General features: G+C 47.5%; 1 protein-coding gene across 1 annotated transcript in view; it reads right to left on the bottom strand.

Annotated features, from left to right (window-relative positions):
• FAM102A (family with sequence similarity 102 member A) overlaps positions 1-16025 on the bottom strand; it is a 37238-nt gene extending 21213 nt beyond the window's left edge. The window contains exons 1-2 of the mRNA XM_033077493.2: positions 15938-16025; positions 13565-14194 (exon numbers count right to left, since the gene is read on the bottom strand). Coding sequence (XP_032933384.1) covers positions 13565-13710 — 146 coding nt within the window. The 5' untranslated portion in view covers positions 13711-14194; positions 15938-16025. The remainder of the gene's footprint in view (positions 1-13564; positions 14195-15937) is intronic.
• Positions 16026-16677: the final 652 nt, after the last annotated feature.

Raw genomic sequence — 16677 nt, 5'->3', positions numbered from 1 at the left:
CTGAGGCTTTGCCATCCAGACGCCTGGCAAGGAGGAGAAGAGGAATCCACAGTGAGCAGGATGTACTGTGACAGCACAGAACAGGTCACATCACTAAAGCTTAGGATTGCCATGATCCACTTAATTTTGTTTTTAAGCTCAGGGAGGCCAAACCACAGGTAGGAAAGCAGAAGCAAACACAATGCAGCAATAGGTGCTGGAAGCTCAGGGGAAATATTTCCCAGAAATGAGAAGTAACAACACCACATCCCTTGGGGAACACCACACAGAATGATAAAAACCAGCTGGGTACACAATGCACGAAATCCTAGTTTAACCTGGGGGTGGATGTATGCTTTACAAATTTACACAGAGGGGTTTTGCCTTCCCTGAGCAGCAGCAGTGCAAGGGCTGCAGGGAACTCCCAACAATAAAGTTACTCTGCTGTGCCTGGGCTGACATCACTGGCCAGAACAACTGCCAACCCAAGGAGCTGGACATCTCCCCCTCTGCAAACAACCCCGTATTCTCCAGCTGACAAGTGCTGGTTGTTGTTCAGCAGACATGAGCAGTTATGATGGAAAAATGGCTCAGAGACAGATGATGCAGACTGTGTTACTGAGAGAACTAAGCAAGCCTTTGTCATTTGAAACAAGTCTTATTTTGGATGTTCCACTGCAAGTGTTTTAAACAAGGGTTCAGCAGTAAGGTCACTGCATCTACCACCTACTCACAAAATTAACTTTTGAACTCCCAGCAAACCCATTCCAATGGCCCATGGTGAAGGACACCTACCCTCACCTCCCTAGTGGCATCAGCTTACACCTGTTCAGTTCTTCATCTGCACCAGAGCAGAGGTATGTAAAGGCTCTCTAAATGTAAGTGTGTACACCAGTGCTTTCAGAATGAAGCAATCACACAACCCAGTGTTTTTCAGGGAGAACAAGGCAAGCTCCAAAATGTCTGTGGAGCTTTACCTGCTGTGTCAGTTCTACCTCCCAGCAGGAGATGGACATACATCCACTCCTGCTGCTCACTGGCAGCTGGGGAGGTGGGGAAGAGTGAACAGGGAAGGAAGAGTAGGGGAAAGTCAGCTCAGGAAACCAGATTGAATTTACACAGTTAAGAGCATGGGCTGCTTAATCCCTACTGCACTGGACATGAGACAAATACAGGAAAAAGGATTAAAGGCAAATGTACAGTGGGGAAAAAAGGCAATGGAAGAAACTCCAGGCACAACTGAGAAACCAAGGTGAGGAACAGTCCAGGTGGCTTCAGTGGGGGACAGGGGATGACGACAACAGCATCAAGCATGTGAAAGGCAGCTGGGGAAAGAAGTGGAATAAAAACAATAAGGCAAGCATGAAATAAAAACAGTATTAAAGAATGATTTAGAAATTGTCCACAGAAGTAAGCTGATAAAGTTTGACTTTTTTGGCTTTAACTTTATTTCCAGAAATAGCCTATTTCTGGAAAGTACATCTCTGAAACTGTGTGTTACAGTTCCCTCCAAGGCAGTGATCAATCTTGATAAAGGTCCACCAGTACAAACCAGGGAGTGATAATCCCTCCTGGAGAATGGGGGAGGCAGTCAGTCAACCACCAGAACAAAACCCTCCAGCATCAGCATTCCTAAATGTGTATTAACAGCTTCTCTGAAAGTAATTCAGTTATGTCTGGACTCCAGTCACACGAACCCAGACTTTTGTAAGTGACAGACATGCAATGCTGCACCTCATGCACTATGTCCCACAGGCAAGAGCTTTCCAGTGCAGTGCATCCCATGCACTCCAGATCACTGCTGGGTGGCCAGGCTCTCCAGTACTTTAAGGGCTTCTCAAACCACTGGGAGTTGCTCTAGAATATTTCCAATCATTCCTTGTATCTAAATCTTAAAACTATTAAGCTCCTCCTAACATGAGTTATGTTAAAAGTACCATAAGAAATGAAACAATGGAGGTTATTAAAAAATCACATGCAGCTGGTGACCTAGTGCTACAGGAAAAGCTGCATAAGGAAACAAAAATTGTGCCAAATGGAGAAAGTCAGTCACAGAAAAATGACCCTTTAGAACTTAAACTACAGAACAAGTCAGATGAGTTTTGGAAGAGTGAGCAAGGGTGGAGTGGGGAAAAGGCATGGAGAAATAATTCTAACAGACTTAGCTGCAAGCAGCAAGGGATACATGGCACTTCAAAGACAGGACATGCCCAGCAGAGCCACTCTGCTTTGAGGTATTTCTAATTTACATTCTGTCTTCTGGAAGCAAAGAGAAAAGCTGGACATCAGGAAAACAAATCCAAGAAGGGAGTGTAACAGTAAATGCTGTGCAATACATCTATTGTTACACACTGTGCTGAAGGCAGACCAACCCAAAGCAACACATATCCAAGGACTTCTTGCCACATCTACAGAGCACGAGCTCCTTCTGGTCTGAGGCCAGGGATGTGTGCCAGGAGCAAAAACATCACAAGCAAAGAACTACCAAACTCTTAAGTGTAAAGAAAGGAATAGCTGGATAGATGACTCAGTTACTGAAACACAAGTCTGTAATAACGTGCGTATTGAAGGCTGAAAGATGCATTTGCTTTTTCTGAACTCTCATCATGCACTGAGTCACCACACCAACTCCTACTTCCATTGTTCCGACAGACTGTGTCGGAGCTGGCTTAGCCAACAATGAGCCATGTGCCAGGCTGCCAAGCCCACCACCAGTGCCTTCCTCCCATAAGCAAATCCACAAGGATTTAATTTTCAGAAGAAACCAGAGCAGGTCTGCCCTGCAGGTTGCATTGTGACTGTCCAGGTTGGCCACCAGCTCCCACACTCAGGGTTTTCTATGCCAGCAGTCCCTTCTCCAGCCTGGCTCACAGGTGTTGCTCCTCTTGCTTTGTGCTACCTTCACACCCACCTTGCTCTGAAGGACTTGTCTAGCTCTGGGCCTAAATAACTCTTAGATCTAATATTCCACAACTACAACCACTGGACAATCAAATGTGCATAAAACAGGCATGAGCACAGCTTCACTAAGTTACCTCTTGTGACCTCTAACCTCCTGTCCAGCCAGCTGGACTTGCAGGGGGATGGAAAAACCCACACTGAGAGAGTTTCCTGGTAATGAGGGGTGGAAGGTACAGAAGGAGGGGTGTTTAGGCTCATTACCAATGACTGCATAGTAAACCCCACAAGTTAAAATAGAGTGAAAAAAATCCCAACCCTTTCAGGGCCTGGTGGCCCCTTGGACAAATCACAATTCCAATTTCCCCTGTGGTAATAACAGACTGAGGAACAAAAGCTTCAGAAAGTCCCACACACTTCAGAAAAACTCCAAAGTTTGCTCTGTACAGATGCTTACAAGATACAGTAAATTTCAGAGTCAATATGTGTTTCTGTATCACAACTGACATTTCTCGAAAGCCTTTTCACTTCTGGCAGACCACAGATGTAAAATGAAGACTCCTTGATTATCCATTGCTGGTGTATTTATAAACTTCCTTCATCCCCTAAGTGTTAGCTGTCATTCTGAGAGATTCCAGATTTGCATTTTGCTGACTAAATTTAAACTCCCAGTGAAGAAAGACAGCAATGTAAACTCCACCAAGGAGAACTCTGATAATGTGCCCACCTTATAGGGCACAAGACATGGCCACAACTCTGTATTGCAAGAAAGCTAGTTTTGAACACAAGATGCTTTTATGAAGAAAAAGGTACTTGTAAAGAAAAAAAGCTACCTTTTAAAACAAAACAAAAAAATCAACGCTTGTCCCCCAAGATAAGAAAAATCCAGACATGGGTCAATTCAATAATCTAAGGCTTTGCTGGGATAATAAATCTGGCAAATGAAAACTCAGAAGGGAATCAACACAAGACTAGGAACATCACTAACATAAGTGATGTGCAGAGACAAATGTTTTTGCCTCTAAGGCAGATTTAGGGCACGTGAAGACATCACGATGCCAGAATACTTAAGTGACTTTTTTTGCCAATATCAACCCTACTTCAACCAGATGAGTTTGCCAAGGTAGCTGTACCAGAGAGGTCTTTATAGTGCAAATTAACCTGCACATGAGGCCAAGTTAATTTCTGGAATAATTTCATTAATACCATATGATGTAACATCACTGCAATTTGGCTCGAACATACTGAAGAGTCTTTCAGTAAATAGGCTGCCTGAAGTCAACCCTGGTGCTAAAAGTAGGTTTAGTTACCCAAGAGGTAACACCCAGCCATGCTCAGACGTGTTTCCCTATGAGTCACTTCTATAGAGTACATATTTACTCAAAACAAATACAATAGTTCAGGAGAAGGCCCTTTATATGTTAGCAGCAACTTTCCCATTCCAGGATCAACATGGGTGTTTATGATGGCTCCTTTATAGAGGCACCATTCAGCACTACAAACCAGGTCATTGGTTTTACAGGCAAGGTCCAGACACGTTCTCCCTGAACCTCTGTCCCCTCCACCAATATCTATCACTGCTGGTGTTTATCAGCAAAAAGGCCACTCAGCAGGAGAGGTTCACAAATGAGAAGAGGCTGCTGAGCAAAGCTTGTTGACCCCTGACTCACCACTGTACCAGTGGTGATGGGCTGGGACTCCTACACCTGCCTCTCCCAACCTCTCCCTTCCCTTCTGCCCCAGTTTTAGTGCCAGAGCCAGCAAGAGGGAGAGAAGGGGTCTGAGACACAGCAGCTAGAGCTGATTTTGCTCCTCTGGAGCCAGTGCTGCAGACTAACCCAATTCCCTAAGAACCACCAATATCTCATGGTGCCACTTGTCCTAACGAGGGAAAGGTAATTTCATAAATTACATCTTGTTTAAAAGCAGAATATGGGAGAGCTCTACATTTAGAGGCAGCAATGAGTGCTGGTTAAGCCCCTGGGAGATGTCAGCACAGGATGCTGTTGCAGGAGCAGGTTTCTGAGCATCAGAGAGGCTTTACCTCCCCTGTGGCTGTCACCACAAGCTGTGTTCATTCAGACATGCTCCCTTGATTCTTCCCTGCTGAGAGCAAATGACATTGGGGATCCACTGCATCACTTCTGGAGGGAAAACAACAGGCAGGTTTGTTTTGGAAGAACAGATGTACTTGCACTTGCAGCAGGAAAAGTCATTACTATAAATCTACAGCAGAAACAGACCTTAAAGAGAACAGGAGCCACAGTATGATCAGCTACTCTCTGTACAGCACAAAAAGGGTGTTCAACAAAGCAGAAAGGCAGCAAAGGACAGTAACAGTTGTAGAAAATAGACTCCTCCACAGCACAGTTCCCTTGCAGCAAAGAGCACTGCAGGCTACTGAAGGTACAAACGAGCAGCACTGCACTTGAAAGAATTTGACATTTATATAGATGGAATAGCCAGGTGTTACCACAACAGGCCACTGACAGAAGCCAGGGAAAGCTTTCCTGCAGAGAGGTTACTGCATAATTAATCTGTAACACAGGCAAGCAGACTATCTCTGCTCAGCCTGGAAGCAGGATGCTGCACTAGCTGGGGCTGACTGGTTACAGCAAGGCTGCCTAAGTGCAAATGGAATTGCTTCATTTGGGAGCAATGGAGCATTAACGGCTCTGGAAAAATTGCTGAATTATAAATATCCTACGTGCCTCCCTCAGTCTCTGACACGCAGGCACAGCCTGAGCAAGGATGGGAGGAACAGGAACTAGGAGGAGAAATAAGTATGGTGGAAACACAACTAAACTGGAAACCCTTTCCTCAACCTACACAGATGCAAACAAAAACCCAATGAACAGCACGATGCCGCACCCAACCTCACCTTTGCTGTCTTAAGCATGGATAAAGCCTCAAAGTCTAATACAAAGCCAGGTTAAAAAAAAAAAAATCTCTATGCCAGGATTTTTTCCAGACAAGAGTTTCCTTCCTCCTCTCCTGGCCATTTGCATTTTTATTTTGATCAACAATATTATCCCTTTAAAACTGGAACAAAAGTGACCAGACAGAGAACAAGACAGTTGGAAAACATTGTCAGGGTTCACTGTGGCCTCCCCATTTTGTACTCCTCATACTCCCAACTTGCAATTCAGGAGAAATGGAAACTCCACTGGAAGGCAGGAGCACATGTAGGCATGCACTGACCATCTTTCATGTGGCAAAAAAAACCTTACACTTTGCTTTCCACATTTGGTAGACTGAATGGCAAGAGATGGGATTTGCCTCTCTGAGGGAAACATGCAGCTCTAGGAAGCTCCAAAAGACAGTTTTCTAGCTTTAGTTGCTTATTTCAGAGAGCACATTTCAGGGTAGTTACCAACCACATGACTTTTGTAGGTCTCTAAAGCTGCACTGCTAATTAGTGCTGCAGCTTTCTAGCCCTTCCAGGACAGTAAATCCACATAGTCTCTTCCTTCCTGCCATGTAAACACTCCCAGTGCTTTCAGGCTGAACAGATAGAGTTCATTTCTTATTTAAAGTACAGCATACAGCAGTAAAAGTATTTTTAGCTTCATCCCATCTCCTACTACAACACTGGACCTCCTTCAAGGCCTCTTTTCACCAGAGAGGTAGGATAAGGCCGGCCAAAGGAAAGACATAATCCTGCTCTTGCCAGCTCAGCTACTCACTATCCACAGGGAGTGAGTCTGCTATAGACTGTATATGCCACTGCTTAGGTAGAACATCCTCTTCCACACCTGCCTCCTCCCAATCCTTCCTCTTCATTGTCTTCCTCATCCCCATAACTCCACCCCAGTTCCTTGGCTGTATCCACCAAGCTACAGGGGTGACCCTTGAGAAGCACATGACAATGACATCCATGACAATCAGCGATTTCCAATTGTGCACAACAATTCCCTTTCTTGCCCATCGGATTAAAAATCCACCAAACAAGAAGGCTGTTCATGCAGTGAACACAGGCACAACTGTTTGTCTAGTGGGAAGTGCCTTTCAAACCCAGGCACTAAAATGAGATGCCCAGTCCCACTGTATGGTACCAGAGGGATCACGATGCCAAGTCCGGAGTTACAACAGCGACGTGCATCGTGTCTCCCAGCAAGTGCACTTGGCACAACATGAATAAACTGCAAAAGGAAAAAAATAAAGTCTCTCACCCTGCAGGGCAAGCAGCTGGTACTGGGGTGGGCTGACACATCCTGAAATAACACCTGAAATGATCACCTTTACAGCACAGATCATTGACACGAGTTCACAGGACACTACAGAAGAAACATGCAGATCCAAATGTTGGTCCATGGAACTTTTAAAGGCTTCTGGTTATTATAAAATAACCCACAGTTATGAAATGATTCCTGACCCATTTCAGAGCAGGCTGCAAGCACAGTGCAGAGCTGGCAGCCCACAGAGGATGCAGAACATATCCTGTTTGAAGAAGGGAGGTCACACACAGAGCCACATCCGCCTGTCCTCGCACGGATGAGGCCTCAGAGCCACACACAGGTGGATGCTGCAGAGCTCACCATCCCACACTGCCAGGCCTGAAGTGAGGGAGGTTTCTGATCTGAGGAAGAAACACTGCTCACTGTTCCCAGAAACACTACCAGATGTAGTTTCCTGTAATAAAATAATAATAAGAAGTAAATCTGTACCTGCCTCATTTATCTAGAGACTGGTACCAGAACAACTTGCCACTGGCAACTTATGGCCTATTAAAATACCAACTGCTGTGCAGAGACACCACAGGCTGCCGAAGGCATGCATGAATTCCTCAGAAATTCAGCTACAAAGCTAGAGTCAACACTAATGGCAGCTCAAGAGCACAAAGAATAAAGAGACTGGAAGCCCTTCAGGTTTTCCCCCTGTATTTCAGAAATAAATACATGTCTTAAAGGAGCAGGGCCACTCGCATCTTCTTTCCCTGATTCTCAGTCAGAGCTGATGGTATTGTCACCCTGCAAATTCAGTGGGCCACAGAGTCCCAGTTTCTCAGTAGAATATTAATTTTCAATGAGTAATATTTTTGAGCCAAGGGCTGCTTAAGTCACACAGATAAGGCTGTTGCTAAGAGTCAGCTGTCAAAGCAATGCCAGCTCAGAATCAGCGATGAGGGGGAAGTTTGAAAGCCGCCTGTATCTGAACGTATTTACTGATGCTGTACACACAGCATATCGGTTACAGAGCTTTAGATTGCAGCTTCTGGTCAGCAGAGCAGCCTCTGCCTGAGTCCCAGCAGGCAGGACAGAGCCAGGGCATGAACAGAGACGGTTCTTTACCCGACAGGATACAGCCCCCATGGCAGGAAGGTTTTAACGTAATTCTGCCAGTCTTGTGACAGGCTTCAATGTAGTAACTGGTGACAGGAAGAGGCAAGTATGGCACAAAGCAAATCAAACCACTCCAAAGCATCTGTCAGACCCTGCAGTTGTAGCACCCAGAGCCCTGAAAAGGTGAGAGAAGTGCTCTGCAAACTCAAACCACAACTTAAGATGGTTTGTGCCGGGGAGTTTGCGGTGCTCCATCACTTCTGCAATTTTTCCAACGCTCTCAACTTGTGAGAGGTTAAACCTCATTCACTGCTTCTGCTCTCACAACTTGCACCTACATGTAGCTGCACTCCTGGAATGAACCCCCTTTTTCTCATTTTTGCTGTCTAGTTTCTGTCTTTGTTTCAGAATGCAAGGCACTACAGGTACTATGCTTTAATATTATCTTGAAGTATGTAATCTTTTAATGCAAATCACTTCTAGAGGCTGTATTCAAATCACTTCTCCATCAACACCCCCAGCCTATTGCTGAGGCTGTGCCAGGAAGGAAGGATGTTATGTGAAGCTGCTCTGGAACATGAATACTAAGTCTATCGATCTGTGTAACAGGAATATTTGTACATGTAGGGAAGGTCTGCATTTTCAGACACATTTGCAACAAAAGTACTTTTAAAATACGTTAACACACCACATGCTCTAGCAGAGGACAGAGCCAAGCACATACTGTCCTAAAATATGGAACTGGGAGAATGGTTTGAAGTCACAACCAAGCTCCTTGCTCTACTAAACCATGACAATCCCACTGGAATCAAAAGGCAGCACTGAGCAAGTGATCCCCTATTTACTACAGCCAGTTTTCTTCCCTCTTGGAGACTCTAGAAGAAACTATTTAGTTACCTAACCTTTGTTTTAAGGCACACAGCAGTCAAGATTCAGATCTCAACCAGGCTGAACCAATCTTTCAGTCTCTGATTAAACAAACACAGTTAATGATTTTCCAGTCTAAAAAAGCTGAACATGGTCAGCTGAATTACCTGAAGGATCCTGTAGTGTCAGGCACAATGACTAGTTATGAAAAGACAGTGAAATAACTGATTTCTAACTCCCACCACCAAGAGCTGAATTCTGGAGGTGGCACACCTTGTACCTCCCTTCGCAAAATTTTTGAATCGCCAGCCCTGTGTTAACAGGACAACGCTTCTCCCCTTTATTTATGTCCTACAGAAGTGAATATGTTCTGTTTATCACCAAGGCATTATGATGCTTTTTATCCCACCAGCTGCCAAAAGCAAGTAGCTTCAGGTCATTTGTGCCTACATGATGATGACAGAGCCACACTTACACAAAAGCTGACCTCAGTCCACAGGGAGCTGTCAGTGTGAGGTACCTTCCCAAATATCAGCGTTTCTTTGGTTTTTTGGATGCAGCTTTACACCCCCAAAAATAAAGTATGCAGTGTAGGAAGAGGCCTTTCACACTGAGTCAATTAAAAATAGCAAGGCTAAGAACATTGTGGGTTCAGGCTGCAGAACTGACATACTTGGAGGTCAGACCACCCCAACAGGGTCAGGCCTTCCCAGATCGAGCCCACATGCAAACAGGGCAGGGCTGCAGGAGACAAGCTACATTCTTTATTTCAAACTGCTGCAACGAGTGCCAAGATCAGAAAACCAAGCTGAAATGTTGCAGGTACTTGGACAAGCATGGTCTCAAGGGAAATGCAGTCTGAGGTGCCTTCAAGAGACAACGAGGAAGGTGGAAGATGATCTCAAAGCTGCTCAACTTACGCAAAACAGTTTCTCCTCTAGAGTCAGATAGGGGCTTTCAGAGTACAACCCCTTCCTTCAAATCCAGAAATACCAGAGTGAAACTGCTGGCAGGCTAACAGAACAATGTAGGATGAGGTGTCAGGAGTCTGTGGATAACACCTGGTTTTCCACTTCCTTCACGTTGTGCGCCAGCAGCGCTCGCTGCCAGCACAGAGCCAGAAATCACTCAGCACCGAGGCAAAGAGCACCTGGCTGTCACTCAACATGAACTCTGTAAGCAGAGAGGGGGAATTTAATTGAGTCTTCCTCTTCTGGGATACCCAAAGATGTACATGAACTTACTACACCAGCCTGTAGCTTTAGGCACTCCTCTGGACATCCAGGCTCCTGCCTGTGCTGATCCATGGACGGGATCCCTCCCAAGGAACTCTGTCTCATCTCTCTAGGAACAAAGCTGCACAACCCCCTAGAAAGCTTCAAACTGCTACAAAGTGCAGCCACCCACCTGCTTCACAAAAATGGTTGCCATGAATACATCCCTACTTCTCTGTGCCTGCTATTTTTAAACATACTTGGGAGGCAACTGAATTCACTGGTGGTTGTGCTATTTAAGTATCTGGATTAAGAATATTCAAGGAATATATTGGTACTTCTCTGTGGGGAAATACAGCACCTGCCTGGCCTACACCTGGCTCAGATACCTTTTCAGATGCCCAACTTCTGTAATCCAACTGCAAGGTAATAAACCCACAGACACAATAGGTGCTTTTAACACAGAGCACTGTAAGGTGAAACCTGTGAGTTTTATTCCTCAGAAGTCCCAGAACAGCCTAAGGAAACTTTACAAAGGGAGAAGAAAGGACAAGCTAAAAGATATTTACAGCTGAAACTTTAGTCATTTACATACCTATAATTTAATGCAAGGCCTGAGCACAGGAAGAGTGGAAATAGAGTAACTGTCTGCAAAAAAATAATAATTTAAAAAACCCCAAACAAACCAGAAAACCCAGGAGAGGCACATCCCCAGTGCTGAATGTGCTGACAGGACCTGAACCTTTTCCAGACATCCTTGAATTCCTCAGAGCATTTAGTTTTAATACATTTCAGACAGGCTCCCCTCCAGCCAGGACTGTGAGCAGTCTGGGAAGGGGGTCCCAGCCCAGTGTGTGCCCCACCAGACCCAGAGCAGCAGGCTGTGGCAGCTCTGTGTGTGCACCCAGGCTGAGCTGGACTTGGGACCAGGACAGGCTGACTGGAGCCAGCAGCCAGGCTGCTGCTTCTGCCTTGCCCACGGGTCAAATGACCCCAGTGCCACCTGACAACTCATTGGGTATATCATATTCCCTGCCACAGATATGCATGAGGTGTCAAGCAAGTTTATTGTAAATAACCTGAAAAATTTGTCTCTGGAGGTTCCTGTATAACACTCCTCTTTTCACACTACAATTATAAAAACTGATTTAATGTTTCCTGTGAAGAGTTGCTATACATACTTCTAACCTCAGTTTACAGACTCCAGGTGACACGGGACATATTATTCAGATCAGTTCTCTGAGAATTCATGGTCATGAAGAGCTACAGCCCAGCTCAATCACAGCCACAGACCTCCAAATGGTCCAGATCACAGAAGCCAAATCGATTGCAGAGCAAACACCAGATTTTGTTCATAAGCAGCTCACAGGAGATTACCTGTCAGACATTACAACCTCAAACCCAATCAGTTTTGGAAGTGGTTGATTTCAGAGAAACAATCATGGACTCTAAACAACTTACAGATTTCAAACACAACACAACACATATACAGTATCTCCTTTCTTGTAATCTTTCCCAGTGAGTATCAAAAGGTGATAGAAATGAAGAGAGGAGACCAGAGCTAAGCCAAGGCATGACCTGGGAGCCTCTCTACATGGTAACTTCTGGAAATTCACCCCTCCTGAAGTTTCTCTAACTGCAACAGGGAAAAATATCTGGAAAAGGTCAAATGACTCAATACCACTGAGACCCGTAACTTTTCAAGCAGGAACAGGTTTCCATGTGCTTTCAGTTAGAGCACAGACAGGTTGGGGAAAGGCGGGAAACCCCCCAGCCCACTCTGCCTCTGCTCCTTTTGAGAGCTGTGGATGTGTTTGGTTTTGAATTACAGTTGATTTTGCTGCTGGAACACATCTGCAACACTGAGCGAACTGCTGAACCCCAGCCAGCTCAGAAAACAACCCACACGGCTGGCAGCACCAGCAAATCCCAAACGGCTCCTAGAAGCGGCTTTCAGGGACAAGGAGAGGAACATTTCTCTGCACAGGCTTTTTCTGAAACACCCTCCAGTGACACTTATTCTATTATGACTCCAGGAAGTGGAAGGGTTAATTTCTTTCCAAGTTCACATACTGTTTGAATTCCTTAGATAAACTGCTTCCACCAAATCCAAGGATCTAGCCTCAGGGGAGAAACACTCAGGAAAAGCTCTTTTGATAGATTTTCTTCAAAAGAGAAATTAATTCAAAGTCCATTTCTGGAGGTGTTCCACACCCTCGGCTTCCATTAACTTCAGATGAGGCTGCATTGTGCCTCTGGAAAAAGCCCCCCAAGCTTTGAACACTGCCCTACCACTTCTGTTTGGAAGACAGAAATGTTTTATGCTTACCCAATAAAATCTCTCCTGAAATGAGAAAGCTCAGTACACAGCACCACAAAGAGGAAAACCAGACCCAACCAGGCTTTAACCCTGTGATAAAGCAGTTAACAGCTAGCATAAACTAATCCTGTACCTTTAAAACAGAGCAGTCTCTCAGGAAAGCAAAAAAACAAGTTTTGAAAGCCACTGAAGGCTTCCCTCACATTTTGAAGAAGAAAGCAAGTCTGGGCTGTTGTGGAATTTGTGTTTGCATACTGTTAGTGATAATCTGTGTGCATAGCTGGAAACAAAGCAAGTTTTTATTAGCAATTAGTAACAAGAGTGGGGACAGACCTGCCTGAAGGAGTCAGAGAAATGCCAATACAGAATGGCAGAGCCTTTTAAGATGCACAGCAGAATGATACCAACATGACATAGAAAACACTGCTGCTCTGAAGTGGGAAATGCAATGGCATCAGTTCAAGGAGATAAACTGGGTCTTTAACACTGACAACTTTGACTCCAGGCAGCAGTTTTCCCTTGCACAGCAATTTGCAATGCAAAACAAACGACTTCCACCCTTACAAAGAAGAGAGATTCAGTATCAAAGGGGGAGAGCAAAGTTGGGAAGGGTTGATTTGCTTAGACATAGTTTTCTACAGAGTTGTATTTCAAGTAAGGCATTAAGGCAGTACAGAACAGGGCTTGAAACAGTGTGTGAGAACTCGGGCAAGGAGGAGGGGGAAAGAGAAGAGAGGATTTAATCCCCTTTCAGGGGAGTGACCTCCCACTCCCTCCCCTCATCTCTGAAAAATTCAATCCAGCTCGGATCAGCCAACACCACCCAGGTTCAGAGCTCTCCAGCTATGTACTTCCCCTGCTCCAGAGAATGATATGGCATGTGGGGCCCTACAACAGAACTATTAAAATCCCATCAAGGGGTAAGCAAGTGGTAGCCATATGCTAAACCACTCAAAGGAAGAAACACCAGGGAAAGAAGTACAGCCAGGCAGGCAAGGTCTTACCTGGTAGATAAACTAGCAAAGTCTCCTCCATCTAGCAGCCTGATTTTGCAGAACAGAACCCCATTGACAAAGGGGACGGCAGTCAGCTCTTCTAGAGTGAAACTTGTCTGAAACTTGAATTTCTTCTTCTTCATCAGGAAAGCCATGGGCAAATTCAGCGTGGAAAGCTCAGGAATTCCAAACAAGATCAGGGAGAAGTGGCTCACAGCACAAACAGACAAGCAGAGGAAGGGCAGTCGTTCCGGGAGCACAAACAGGGAGTAAATTCCAGTTCAGTTACAACGACGGCCCAGCTTCAAACGCACGATTCTCTTCTCTTTGGCGGTCGGATCTGGCTGTGGGATCATCGCCACGGCAGGCTTCAGGTGAGCAGGAAGAGGTCAGATTAAATCTCTGCAACATCTCCAAGGGAAAAGGGAGGGAGGGGAGTTGGGTCTCAGCTCCAGACCAGCAGGAGCTGTCCCAGTTAGAGGCTGCAGTGCTCTGTCTTCAGCACAACACCTCCTGAAAGCATCTCTTGTGAGAAAGCATCTCAAGTCCCTGGAGAGGCCTTAGGTCTGCAGGCAGCACTTTCAGAGAGCTTCCAGTCTCTCTCTTGTGCAACTCTTTGATACAGGTCTTTGGGTCAGCCTTTGGGAGGGAAATGAGTAAATTAGTTCCAGCCAGCCTTGGACTCCTCCTCCTGCTCTAAAACCTGTTTGGATGGGTAATATTCAGTCCAGACTCATTCCAGTCTGAAGAGGTATGGCCCCAATTAGCCCAGCCCCAACATCCTCTTTCCCCTTTTTGCCTAGGGCAAGCTTCACTGTTGTCATCCCCCTTGTAATTTCTGTTTTGCAAAGCAGCTAATAAAAATTTGCTCTATTTTCAGCCATCACATTTAGAAGCAGTTTACAGCACAAGATCATTCTAACGTGCAGTCTAACAAGACGAAGGAAAAGCCGTCTCAAGAAACGAAAAATATGTTTCTTTCCTGCATTTCCAACCAGCCCTAAGCATTAGCACCTGTATCTTATAAATGGAGAAAGCAGAGCAGAGAGGGGAAAAAAACAAGCAGCCTGCTCCAGATTACACAGCATAACAACCGAATCAGGTCATCGGGCTGTCCAATGGCCAGGCCCACCGGGAATGTGCCTTCCCTTCCCCCGGCACCGGGTCTGCACTGAGCTGTGCCCTGCACAGTCCAGGTCCGGGGCTGGACACAGCGATTTCGTTACACATTTACACAACACCTAAACGGGGCAGGCGGGAGCTGATTAACATCTCAAAGGGACAAGGTTATGAACACCGGGCAGGAAATCCTCACTGATTCTAGGAGCTGCCTGTGTGGGTGGTGGGTGATTAAAGACCCTGGCTCTGCCAGGGCCCGAGCACCTCCACGGAGGTTCCACTGTCCCACGGACACCTTGGAACAGAGCGGGGCGACGCGGGTCAATGCTCCACACCACCAGCACACTCCAGGAGCGGTGCCTGCCCCTGCCGAACTGCTGCCAGGTCTGAGCCCGGGCTGCTGTGAGGTCACAGCCTGTCCCCTGGCACTGCGGGGTCATGCACCGAACCGTGTTCAGGACCAGCTCTGTCCGAGCGTGCACTGAGCTGTGCCCAGGACCAGCTCTGTCCGAGCCGGGCACTGAGCTGTGCCCAGGACCCAGCTCTGTCCGAGCGTGCACTGAGCTGTGCCCAGGACCCAGCTCTCTGTCTGAGCCGTGCACTAAAGCTGTTTCCAGAATTTAGCCCAGCTGTCTGAGCTGTGCCCAGGACCAGCTCTGTCCGAGGGTGCACTGAGCTGTGCCCAGGACCAGCTCTGTCCGAGTGTGCACTGAGCTGTGCCCAGGACCCAGCTCTCTGTATGAGCCGTGCACTAAAGCTGTTTCCAGATTTTAGCCCAGTTGTCTGAGCTGTGCCCAGGACCAGCTCTGTCCGAGCCGTGTGTGCACTGAGCTGTGCCCAGATTTAAGCCCAGCTCTCTATCTAAGCCATGCACTGAGCTGTGCCCAGATTTAAGCCCAGCTCTCCATCCGAGCCATGCACTAAGCTGTGCCCAGATTTAAGCCCAGCTCTCCATCTAAGCCGTGCACTGAGCTGTGCCCAGGTCCCAGCTCTGTCCGAGCCGTGCACTGAGCTGTGCCCAGATCTTAGCCCACTTCTTGGCCCTCTGAACCCCCGACTGCCCTGCAGCCCAGCCTCGGGGGCCAAGCACCGAGCCATGCCCGGGCCGCAGCGCAGCTCCGGCCCCACAGCCCGTACACCGAGCTGCAGCCCGGGCTCAGCACCCTCGCAGCCCGGGCAGCCCCATCTTACCCCTCTCCCAGCCCCCCATCACCAGCTGCCTTACGCAAGGTCTCAGCCCGCTTCCCAGCGCCTTCCACTGACCTGCGGCGCGGTCCCGGCCCGGTGCCTGCCCGGCCCTGCCCGCTCCTCCAGCCCGCTCCTCGCACGGCGGCCGCCGCTCCCCGACACGGCCGCCTCTGCCCGCGTTACGCCAACTGCGGCCGCTACGCCGATAGCGCAGACGGTGCGCGGGCAACACAAGGGGACAGCAGCGCTGCCGCGCTTCGGGAATACCAACAGCACGTAATCCCCGCCCTCCCCTCCGAGATTGAGAACGCGAGCGGCGCCTCCCGATTGGGCAGCACAAGGAGGCGGGCTGAGCAATGCAAAGCAGTGATTGGTTGCTCCGGCACGGGGCGGGGAAGGGAGCGCGAGGATTGGAGGGAAGAGCTGTCGGTTTGGACAAGCCCCGCCCCCCCGAGGAGGGGGCGGGCGGGAAGAGGGGTCTTGGGTGTCCCTTCAGCGGGAGTTGGTGTGGGCTGCGCGCCGCACACGGTGCCTTGGAGCCCCTCCTCAGGCTGAGAGCCCCCAGCTGGCACGGGAGCCAAGGGAGAGGCAGGGGCCTGCGGTTGGGGTGTCCCTGCCTGGGCCGAGGTAGTGGCAGAGTAATTTCTGACATGAGACATACGGAGTTCCTGCTAGTGGGTCCAGCGGAGGGCAGGAAGGATGACTGGGGAATTGGAGAATCTCTGCAATGAGGAAAGGCTGAGGAAGATGGGCCTGTTTAGCCTCGAGAAGAGATAGCTAAAAGGGGACCTCATTAATGTGTGGAGTGCCAAGAG

This window comes from Catharus ustulatus, chromosome 21, assembly GCF_009819885.2.
Source record: "Catharus ustulatus isolate bCatUst1 chromosome 21, bCatUst1.pri.v2, whole genome shotgun sequence".
In the NCBI taxonomy this organism is placed as follows: Eukaryota; Metazoa; Chordata; class Aves; order Passeriformes; family Turdidae; genus Catharus; species Catharus ustulatus.
This window is presented reverse-complemented; position numbering and strand designations above follow the sequence as displayed.